The sequence below is a fragment of the Agelaius tricolor genome, unplaced genomic scaffold, assembly GCF_023055355.1.
Source record: "Agelaius tricolor isolate 1412-34295 unplaced genomic scaffold, bAgeTri1.0.p SCAF_30, whole genome shotgun sequence".
Taxonomy (NCBI): Eukaryota; Metazoa; Chordata; class Aves; order Passeriformes; family Icteridae; genus Agelaius; species Agelaius tricolor.
The window spans coordinates 3754720-3766485 of record NW_027269290.1 but is presented as its reverse complement, the minus strand read 5'-3'; the positions used below and the strand labels follow the sequence as shown (position 1 = coordinate 3766485).

The 11766-nt window shown below is 46.3% G+C and overlaps 1 protein-coding gene across 1 annotated transcript; it reads right to left on the bottom strand.

Moving 5' to 3' along the window:
- Window positions 1-331: 331 nt before the first annotated feature.
- SIKE1 (suppressor of IKBKE 1) lies at window positions 332-5048 on the bottom strand. Its single transcript, XM_071450300.1, has 5 exons — window positions 4716-5048; window positions 4492-4597; window positions 4084-4226; window positions 2091-2204; window positions 332-1683 (listed from the first exon to the last, which is right to left on the bottom strand). The coding sequence occupies exons 1-5, from the start codon at window positions 4872-4874 to the stop codon at window positions 1603-1605; spliced, it is 603 nt and encodes a 200-aa protein (XP_071306401.1). The 5' UTR covers window positions 4875-5048; the 3' UTR covers window positions 332-1602.
- Window positions 5049-11766: the final 6718 nt, after the last annotated feature.

The window sequence follows — 11766 nt, the reverse complement described above, 5'->3', positions numbered from 1 at the left end:
GTCCCTTCCAACTCAGGATATTCTGTGAACGTATTTGAACTTCCCTCACCTATTTTTGCCTGCTGTTAATTAACAATAAACTCAATCAAAGCAATTGCTATTTAGTTTCTGGTTTTTTTCTGGCTGCACAGCTAGGACCCAATTGGAGGGATGTTACTCGACACTGAGAGGGAAGATAAAAATGCATCAGAAGCATTCTGGATTATGTTAATCTAAAAACCAGAAAATTCAACATTTTGGTCATTGCAGTATTTCACTCAGGTGCAAAAGGCTTGGGAATATGCAGAATACATGGAATTCCCCCAGGACCCACAAAACACTTGAGAAAGTATTTCCCATTGGGTTTTTTATTCCCTCCTGAACAATTTCTAATAGAAAAGTACTGTATACAAGAGCACTCCTGTACAGAAACCCCTTATATCTACCAGTCTTGCTGGATATTCCAAATGTTCACAATGTCTCCAGTGTTCACTGTCTCTCAGTAAGCACGGGGACGAGTCACCTTCTGCATCTATCAAAAGTCTCACTTGGGGAAAGGTGCCATTAAAAATTTCAGCTAATAGTGGACATGAGATGTTTACCGTTCTTGGAAGATTATTCTTCAATCACAAGTAGGACAGAAATCTTTATATAAAAATGTCATTAAAAATACCACAGTACTGAGAAACTCCCACAACACTGCACCTCTAATTCCACTCAATACAGGACCTGCAGGAACTATGGAACACCAGACTCACCTGTGATGTGACATTAAAATTCTGTTCATGAGGGTGGTTTGGTTTGGTTTGGTTTTGAGGCAGACCTGAGCTCCCTCTGCCTGAACCCAAATTTGTGGGAGGCCAAAGAGCTTTGATCTGCAGGTGCTGTGCTCTGGCAGGCTCTGAGCAGGGCTGGCTGGTAACTGGGAGCACTGGGAAGGCTGGGACAGGCCTATCTATCAAAAAAGATTAATCCTTCAAAAATGTGCCAGGAAGTGTCGTTAACTCCAATCTTCACCCCTAAAACAAGGTAAAGTTTGCTCTGAATAGGAGTGACTCCTTCAAGTGCTCTGCTGGCATCTGCTGCTCTCTCAGCTGCCCTCAGCAGTGGCCAGGTGACAAAGCCAGGCCAGGTGACAAAGCCAGGCCAGCCAGGCACTGAGGGTCCCTCACTCTGCAGAGCCCAGCTGCCCTGTGCAGCCAGAGCAAACCACACCCCTGCCTCTCACACTGTGGTTTCTCAATCATCTCCTGTTCCTTTTATCAAGCACAAAAATCACAACCTGCATTATGTTCTCTAGCTACAGACAAGGTAGATTTAAGAGCCACCTGCACAGCTGGAATTATTAACTAAAGCTCATAAAAAATAACAAAGGGTGAGGAAATGAGCCATCACAAGGGAGGACACATCAAATACTTCAATGCTAAGCATCCGAGTGCTGCAGGTACTAAGAGCAGGGTGCAAGCTTTTGCCATCAACACTTCAGAAAAATGCAGAGAAAACAGCCCACACACTTTATAGATAAAACAAATATACAAGGAAACACCTGGAACAACAAATCCTTGTCAGGTAGTTTCATAACAGTCCCTGAAGGCTTGGAGATGAGGTTGGTGTGGCCTTGGTTCAGTCTGGCAGATCTTCTCTCCCCACCTCGAAGGACTCCTTGCTGATCAACAGCAGCTCACGCAGCTCTTTGTTTTCAAGCTGCAAAACCAACAATATTGCTGAAACAGAAACGAGCTAATTCACAACTAAAGGACTGTCACAGAAAGATACTAATCTGTAATTAAAAGATGCTAATATTTGAACAGTCCCACTCCTTCACAGATACATAAAGTTTGTAATGCCAACATTAGTACAGTGGAACCATGTAATTTTAGTATGGGAAATAATTTAAAGCTTATCTTTTTCTGGCTTTATTTATTTATATATAGATATATAAAAATAATATTAACATTAAAAACCTGAAAATAAACAATTATGTTCTGCATTTCCTGACCCCATCTCAAAATTTTTAATGTTTTAAGCCCTTGACACAAACACAGAAAATGCAGAGAAAGTCTGGAGACCCCAAAGCTCAATTTATCTTCAGCAACTGGCTCTGTTCTTACCTCCAACTGAGCCAGCTTCTCCTGAACTTTAAAGAACTGCTCATCATCCACTTGAACAGCTTTTCTCATCACCTCTCCCATCTCACATATTCTGTCTATTTGACTTTCAATTTCCTGAAAGACATAAAATTAATACATTCATTAAGTTCAGGCAAAAGCAACAGTCATAATTTATTCCTTCTAAATCACTTACTTCCATTTTTCTGATTTTGGATTCTCTTTCTGTTTCGAATTTAAATCATTTTCTCCCAAGCACTTGAAAGCCTTTCTGCCTTGTATACTTAAAGATAAGAACTTGCACCTTATTGTCCTTTATCAGCAGTCCTTTATCAGTGAAAACAGTGAAGAGAGACACAGCAGCCAACAAGATAAGGCACTCTGATTTAAAGGGAAATAATTTCAAGTGTGCCAAGGTCTGAGACAGCAAATTCAGGTTCATGTGAACATGATTAGTAGGCAGCAAATTTTATTTTGCTTTATTAGAAAAGCCTGACTGAATTTATTAAGACACTAAAAATAAATGCAAAGATGATTTCAAGTGTGGAGTAAACAACTTTACCTCAGAAGGACATCCAGCAACAAAACTAAAGCAAGTAAGACCAGAGCCTTCTGAGGCAGATTTTACAGAATCTGTCTAGATACAGCAATAATCCTCTGAAAATGCATTTTTCTGCAGCTCAGAAATGCACATGGAACAAACACTGACAAATTCCAGTATGGAGCAACAGTTCCTGCTTGAAGAGCAATACATCACTCAACATGACAGGCCACAGGGTGGAGTTTCTTTAAGTGCCCATAGTTTTTCTACTGCCTCTGGAAGATAAATTTGTCACAGAGCAGAGAATTCAGTTTTGAACTCCATTATTCAGAAAGTATGTAAATAAATTAGAGCATCCAGAAGACAGCTGGAGAACATGAGAGACTTCTGGGAAAAAAAAGATTATTATTTTTCCAAACTATTATTTTTCTAAACAGGAAGATGGTTATACTAAGAATAGTTATTTTAAAGACATTAGCAGTTTGTTACTGTTCTCCAGATGGTGGGGAGAAAAAACTCAAGGACTTCACCTGAAGTACAGAAGACTTTGCCTAGAAATTGAGACAATCAAGGGATATCCCTTCAAGGGTTCCTGCAGAGCCCTTTCAGCTTTGCATTGTCAAGTTTTGTTCAAATGTAAAACCCTGCTAAACAGCAATTCTTGCACTCAGGGAGGCACTGGAAACCAAACACAGCTACACCTTCAGATGAGTTAAGCAACTCAGGAAAGAGAAGCAGTGAATTGCCACATATCAGTGCACACAAACACATGAGAAGAGTTGGCCTGGCTCCAGTTTCAATGAAAAAGATATGAGATGTCACTGGGTTGAACCAACCTGCTGCTCTCTAATGAGATAAAAATACATTTTAAAAAATGCCTAACACAATTCCTAAGTTTTAAATGGAAACGTAACGTTATTCTATTGTTACTCAATACCTAAATATGAAACAGGCAGCAGTTATCAGCAGCCACATCTCAGAGTTCTGAAGTCACTGAGCCCAGTGTGCACAAGGGGACACTTCAGGCCACTCCACACAGTATCTGGATTTATGAACACTAGGGAGTGAAATCTCTTAAGAACTAAACATATACAGCTCACAGAGTTTAGGAGGGTTTTTCCCCTTTGTTACAGCTAATAAATTATAACTCAGATATCTGATTTTACTACAGAGGATCAGGCACATTAAACTTAAGCCAGGAAAATCACCACCTGGTTGAAAGAAAAAGCCTCCACCTGGGCTGTGAAGGGGTTGTGACTTTCAGTGACCTCTGGGACAGCAGTTACAACCTGTGTGTTCTGAAAGGAACAGAGGGGAAAATACCAGCAGAGAGAGTCAAGACTGGGAGAAAATGTCCTTTGGAGCACAGGCATTGCAGGAATGGAAACAAAGATTGAGTGACAGCGAGCAGGGGACAGGGGTCTTGAGCACTCTCCTGTCCCCATCTCACCTTACCCCAGAATTAGCCTGATGGACCTTCAAGACTGGTTCTGCCTCTTCACGTTTCCTCCCTTCCAGCAGCTGCAACATCTGCTTCCTGTACTTGCTCATGATGAGCTCCAGCGCGTCCTGGTGCTCCTCCAGCGAGACCCAGAGCTCTGCAGAGCACAGCACATCAGGCAGGGCCACAGCAGGAGCCCCGAGGCGCTCGCTGGGTACCGGCTGCGGGACCGGCGCTGCCCCACGGCTCCCCGGATGCCCTCGGCCGAGGAGACTCCCTGAGCCACCACCCCCCGGGGCATCCAGCGACTCTGCTCTCCTCCACGGGACCCTCCCGCCGGGACAGCCCCGCGTAGCGCCCAACATCCCCCGGGGCCCCTCTGCCCATCAGCACCCGGCAGGATCCGCCCCGGCCCCGCTCACCCCGGTTCTCCTGCTGCAGGTCGCGGATCTGCGTGTTCTCCTGTGCCAGCACCACGTGCGGCCGCAGCCGGGACGGGTCGGGCCGCTCCGCCGCGGGTCCCGGGCCCTGCCGAGGACACGCGGGGGTCGGTCCGGCCGCCTCGGGCCTACCGAGAGGCGGGGGTCGTTCCGGCCGCCCCGCCCGGGCCCTGCCGAGACGCGGGGGTCGGTCCGGCCGCGCTCACCTGGTCGGCGCAGCCCGCGCCCGCCTCCCGCATGGCGGCCACGCGCCGGTGCAGCACGGCCGACTGGTCGATGAGCGACTCGGCCGCCGTGTCGTGCTCCTTCAGCCGCTCCAGCAGCGTCCGCGCGTCCGTCAGGATCTTATCGATGGTGCAGCTCATGGCGGGCGGCGCTGCTCAGCCCCGCGGCGGGCCCATGTCCCTCGCGGCCCCGCCGCCGCTCTCGCCCCTCAGCCGTTCTGGCCCCGCTCCGGCCCCGCCGCCGGGCGCGGGCGGACGCGAACCCGCGGGGCCGGGAACGCCGCTTCCGCCTGCGGCCACGGCGCCGCCAGTGCGCATGCGCGAGCCGGCGCGAGCCCGCCGATCCACCACGGGCTCGCCTGGTGGCGCCAGAGCGCCACGGCCCGGCCGGGGGGCGGGGCCAGAGCGGGGAGGGGCGGGGCCAGCACGCTGGTTGGGCGGTCTGGGGGCGGGGCCAACACCGGGAGTGCCCCCGCCGTTCCCGGGGATGCTCGCAGCCCTGGGGCTTTGGCTGAGTTTGGGGTGTGTGGGGTGTTTTGGAGCAGGGGACACCGCGCTCCCCCGGCACACGGCGTCCCTGCCCCGGTGGATGCGCTCCCTCCCACGAGCCGCCCACGCCGCGGTCCCGCGTGTCCGAGCCCCCCGTGCCCCGAGAGCCCCGGCGCGGTCGGGGGAGCCCGGGACAAGGCCGGCTCCGAGCGGCCGCTGCTCGGCACGGGCTGTTTGCGGAGGGCCGGCGGCCCTGACCCCGGGTCCCGCTTATCTCTGCGGCTGCTCCCTCCCAGAGCGATCAATCCCCGCTGGTATCTGCGGGGCTCCCGTCTTATCTGATCCTGCTGTTTGTCCCTTCCAACAGTAAACATCCGCCACTCAAAATAACAAGCTGTGCAATGCTGACTCGCTGCTTTGATTCTTATTTGCTAACTGAAGCTACTGTTGGTGATCCGGGGTGTCCTTGAGGCTTTGTGCCACAAAGTTTTGTTCAATAGCATTGACTTCATTAACAGTGATTTCAACAATAATATTTTAGCAGGACTGCCTTTGATTTGAATCATCTTTTGAATTTAAATCCCTATTCACACGGACACATGAGAAAACTCCAGGATGCTTTATCAGATGAAGGTTCTTTATGATCCCAGAGATAATCAAGCCGGGTGCAGAAGTGCTGAATGAGATTAATTTTATAAAAGCAACAATCTCAAAACATGCACACAATGCAAAAGAGAACAGGGCAAGCAGCTGCAGTTGGAATATTTCATCAGAATCAGATTAATTAGTAAAGTATGAGAGCTATTCTGCAAATTTGGGAAATGTAATCCTTCCGCTAGTTTGGAAATAAAAGCCCAGACCATGGTTTATAGCATATTTCACCTTCTGGTCCTTTCCTATTCTTCATCTTATTAGAGAATACTAGAAAGTTAGGACAGTTTATCAGAATTCCTTTTTCCTAATAGGCAAGTCATGAGCACTTGGAAAACTGACAAATATTACTGTGTGGACCATCCTGGCTATGGAACAAGTTGGGTAAAGGTTGGGACAGTTGGGTCCTGTCCCAAAATGGACACATCATCCCTAAGCCGTGGCCAGGACTGGTTTCCCCTGTCCCACTCCCACATCCTCACATGACCCCTCGTGTGCAGCTCAGCACCTGCTGCTGCCTCCCTCTGCTCCCATTCCCAGCTCTGTGCCTGCCTCCAAAGCCTCTCCCAGAGCACCCATTTCCCAGAGCTGGCCTGACACAGCTCCATGGAACGAGCTCTGTGTGCCAGAGCCATCTGTCCCTTTTTCACTTTATCCAACACAGGGATTTCTGTGAAACCACTTTGCAGTCCCTGAGGTTCCACTGAATTCAGGCCCTCAGTGAGCCATTTGGAGATGGGGCACTGGGAATTCCAGTTCACATCCATAGGAAATCAGCTGAAGGAACCCATGGTCTGGGCAGTGTGAAGGATTGTTTCACCCCCCCAGGAGCTGCACCAGCATGTGTCTGAGCTGCCTGTTGTGCTCTTGTGTTTAAAATTCTGATTTAACCCTCACTTCCCCCTGGTGTCAGAGGTGCCATCCTGGCCTTCCCTGCCCACAGGGACAAGCAGGGGTGGGTGAGGGCAGCACTGCTGTACCAGACTCTCATTTCAGGATCAGTTCATTTCCTCTGGGGCATTCTGGCTTCTGGGAATAAAATTCCAGGAGGAGGGAGATGAGAGTCTATGACACCACTGCCACACTGCCCTGAGCCCATCTCAGCCCCTCTCCAGCAGATCTGGACACAGAATAATTTCTGCAGCTCCAAGGGACAGCAGAGTGAGTTCCTGTGGCGCCAGGACACAGAGAGGATCCCAGCAGGACACAACTCCTTGGTTTAAATGCTGGGAATGCTCACCACCAAAACTTCGAGTGTGTAGCAACAGAGCTTAAACAAATCAACAGATGAGCATTTCTGAGTAGGGGTGCCTTGTAATTCCTTTGGCTTATCACAGCAATTCTGTGTAAACTAAATAGAATGTATAAATTTGGCCTCTCAAACTTTTTAGTGTTTAACTTCAATTCGATTAAACACTTATGTGTGTGTACAAAGTGAAAAATGGGGTTACAAGAGGTTAATGTTTTAATGCTTTTAATAACTCTTAACCACATGGCTGTATTTTGTCAAACAGAACATGGGGTTGTTGTGGCAGAAGTGAAGGCTGGAGAGCAGAGTACTGGGACACTCAGAGCAGCAATGCTGCTGTAGAGCCCAAACTGCTTCCAGGCCATCTTTGGAAAATCAGAAACAGTATTTCTGTGGTGGGATAAAAACAGTTCTGAGTACAGCTGAGCAGACTCTTGCTAACAGTAAGAAAATCATAAAGAAAAGAAATCTAGATGGACAAAAAGTGAACACAATTTCTCAGGGCACAGGAGCACCTCCCCTGTGGATACAGGCTGAGAGAGCTGGGGCTGTTCAGCCTGGAGAAGAGAAAGTTGTGTGGAGACCCCACAGCCCTTTCCAGGGTTTGAAGGGGCGACAGGGAAGCTGGAGAGGGACCCCTCATCAGGAACTGCAGGGACAGGGCAAGGGAAAATGGGTTCAGGCTGAAAGAGCAGAAATTCAAGTGATATATAGGGAAGGAATTCCTCCCTGTGAGGGTGGGCAGGCCCTGGCACAGGTGCCCAGAGCATCCCTGGAAGTGTCCAAGGCCAGGCTGGACAGGGCTTGGAGCAGCCTGGGCAGTGAAAGGTCTCTGCCCATAGCAGGGGGTGGAACAAGATGATATTTAAGGTCCCTTCACACCCAAACCATCCTGGGATTCTGTGAACAGACCGGTATCAAATGGAAAGATCTGTGACAGATGGAGTGACATCTAGATATTGGAAATAGAGAAAAGAATAAAGGGCAGATTTCTAGGATACTTCTTGGATTTTCAGTAAAGTTATATTAATTTTAAGTGCAGTCAGCACAGGTAGAAACATTGTGGCTGAGTGTCTGAAAGCACAAGTCTCGATGGTGATGCAGCTGGGCATGAGCTTTTTAAAAATGGAACATGACAATTGTCATAAATCCTTCCTTCAAACCCCAACTATTCCAGCAGCTACAGCTGTTTAGAAAGCAAACCAGTCCCCTCTCACACCACACACCCCAACACTTTCTGACTGCTTGCTTTTCAAATTAAGTGGTAGTGCTAAGACAGCTCTCAGCTACTGTCACAATTTCACTGGTATTGCCTTCAACAAGAGTTTAGCACAGAGACTCACAGGCCACGAGCCCAGAGGAATCCTCCTCTTGCATTTCCCAGCCCATACTTCAAGGTGGATTAACGTGGCATAGTGCAAAGTTGTCCTGTGACAAAAGTTATTACCAAGGAACTCAGTCTTATTGTTCATCCTAATTATCCTGCTTTGATAAATCTTGAGGAGTCACCCACTGCACCACAGCACTCACACTTATGAGTCTAATATTCTTTCTACTGTTAAAACAAATGTCCTCAAGATGGAATCCAGGCTGGAAAAAAGGAAAAACATTATCATTGATAAATGGACACATCCAGTTAATTCAGTCTCAGCAGCAAGACCGCTGCTGATAGAATGCTGAGCAAGGCATTCCACAATAATTATTTTGTAGTGCTTAACACAGTGTCAAGATCTGCTTTATGGAAATGAGGTCTTGGCTTCCCTTTGCTGTACCTACAAAGTCCTGCAGTGCCTGTAGTTATGAGTATTCTCTATGAACTACCAACTCTTGGGATTGTAATCAAATTTAATTGATAGCTTTGCTTTCTTCCACCTTGTGCCTCGCTGGAGCATTTTATTAACAAATCTTGGTCTTCCAGCCAAGGGGGAGCAGATTTGGCAGAGGGTACTGAAAGGGGGAGTGTCAGGGTACCCAGGAACTTTGTGAAGGTTGAATGGATGGGCTTATGGTATCTACTCTGCATTCAGGCACTGCAGATTAAGTTTAGGAAAAAAACAGGAGAAACAGTCACATTTTGTGGGCCATCCTGGGACTTTCAGGTGAGTTTAAGGCAGTCTGGCTCTTGGACTGAAATTTGACATGATGTTCAGTTCTTCAAGATTGGCCTTACAAGCATGTGAGAAAATGCAAGGTGAAACTATCCAATGACTTCATGATTAAGAAAAAATCAGTCTTAAAAAGACTAAAATTGTTCTTCCTCTCTGGCCTGCTATTTCATTATTTAATCCCACGAAAGCATTTCAGAATTTAACAAGAACTTCCATCTTCTCACCCAATTTGATTGTGAAGATTTGTCTGATACATTTGATGCAAAACAAAGAGTATTTCTATTATCTCACACCAAAGATCTTCCCTGCAGTGCTAAATGGGAGCTGCTCACTGTGCAAGGTAACACCAACAGGCACAATCAGTACTCACAAGGCTTTGTGCTGCTTCTCACCCAGGACTGAGAGGTTCATCCACACCCATGAAGAGCAATCCCAACAGTGTCAGCATTCCTGAGCCTTTGGAAGATCTATAAATAATAGAAGAGAGGGGAAACAGAAAACTTGTGCTTTTTTCATGAGTTCCTCAATAAATTGGAAAGGAAATCCAAGGTCTCGGATCACAAAACTTTTGGCATGGATGTGTCTCCCAGTGTATTTTGTGCCTCTGAACCATTTTATTTCTCTGACACAAAAATAGGTAAAGATTAGGTCAGATCATTTTGATGCATGATCTGTATTGTTAATACTCAGCTTTCTGTAATAATGCTCTGAACAGTTTACCAACAGGAAAGATCTAATCCTGTAATGAAATAATCATTGTTTTCATATAACCTTTAACTCACATAGAACAACAATTACTGTAATTAGCAATTAGTTTTCTGAGGGCTTTAATCATTTAGTATTTGACTCTTGCTTTCATCATTTAATGATTTACAGTAATGAGCTGGAACATCAGTATTTTGTACTGAAATGGCCAAAATAGTTGTCCAGGCATCCTTGCCCTCATGTGACAGATCTCAGATGGCTTGGGGAGAAGTTAGCCAAGAGCAATAGACAATGCCATCACTTCTGCTTCAGTTCTACAGAAAAACAACAACAAAGTCACTGCCGTGCCTTGCAGTCAGGGCTCAGTAGCTCTTGGAGGGCTGTTGCTTTGCTGAGATTCTGCCCTTTGTTTGAGTTTTGTTTGACAAATGCTTTATAAATGAGCAGGAGAGGTGGTTTATGTTTCATTAATGAGGCTGATAGTGGTTAATTACTGAAGTTACGTAAACAATCCAATAGCAGATCAAGCCAAACGGGTCATTTATGTAGAGAAGATCCAGCTGGAGTGGATGTGATTTCCTTTAACTATTCAGTTTCCAAATGAGTCATGGACATCCAGAACCTCCAGTGCAGATGAACAAAGAACTGTGCTGGCCTTGAACACGGATTTCCTCGGTAGGCAGGGACCCAGGGAAGCTCTTCCTCACCCATCAGACCCAGCTGCCCAATCTCCATGGGGTTTGGCTGCCCAGAGCTCCCAGTCTGCAGTGAGGCTGCATGAGTGCTGCAGCAGGGCCCAGGTCAGGCTGCTGGCACCAGAGCTGCTCATTTTCTATGGAAAACATGTGTGTCCCTTATTCCCCACTTCAGTGCCACTTCTGGATGTTGGCTCATGGCAGGAACTCCTTCAGCTCCTACTTTCAGGCCCTATCTATGAGGGACACTTTGTTTACTCGCTGCTAGCAAAGCAAGCTTGGAGTTTGGTATTATTTCCTTTGCCACTGAAGTGGCTCTGGGCATGTTACTGACCAGAGACTTCAGCAGTGCTTTACAGACTTGATGTATGTATAGGAAAATAACAGAAAACAGAGCTGGAAGAGAGCTTTCCAAAGTCCTTTCCAAAAAATCCTCTTTACAAACCAAAGCAACTCAGAGAAAACATTTCTTGAGTTCAATCCGGTTGCCCAAACTGATCTTCAAAACAGCCAGTGGAGAAGATTGTACAAGGAACTTGCTCCAGTGCTATTTTTACCACAGTAATTGCTTTCTCTAGTTTGTAATTTAAATCTTCCTTACTCCTAAATAACCTTTCTGGGTTTTGATTATTTACAAGCATGGAAAAGAGTTTATTTTCCTCTTCTTTGCAGCAGTATTTTAGGTGACTCAAGTGTGCCCTCAAGTCTCCCATTTTTGTCATGCTAAGCTTTGAATAGGAGCAGTGATTTATTATAATAATGTAAATATCTGTATTTACATAAATGTATGTATTTAGCCAGTCACCTGGTCTGAATCACTTCATGATTATGCAAAAGAGTTTCATTACTACAGTGTGGGAGTTAATTAACCTTGGGCTAGTACTTAATTACAGCAATTCATTTCTACTACAACTTTGATATAGTTATTTTGTAAACTTATTTATATACTGATTTTAGAAACTGAATTTACTCTGAATCCATCAGGCTTTATAAACTGAATAGAACAGAGATTTGATGCTTTTTAAAAACCTGGGCTTCAGGGTTAAGTCCCCTGAAGTCAACAGGCTCTAAATATCCACATCCTACAGCTAATTTGAACAGCTTATCAGTAAGGTGCCTTCTATCAGAAAAAAAAT

Coding starts and splice junctions, on each gene's coding strand:
- SIKE1 (XM_071450300.1), bottom strand. CDS start 4,874: ATGAGCTGCACCATCGATAAGATCCTGACGGACGCGCGGACGCTGCTG. Junction 4,227..4,491: donor CCTGCAGCAGGAGAACCGGG/GTGAGCGGGGCC, acceptor TGTGCTCTGCAG/AGCTCTGGGTCTCGCTGGAG. Junction 2,205..4,083: donor TCCATCAGGCTAATTCTGGG/GTAAGGTGAGAT, acceptor TATGTCTTTCAG/GAAATTGAAAGTCAAATAGA.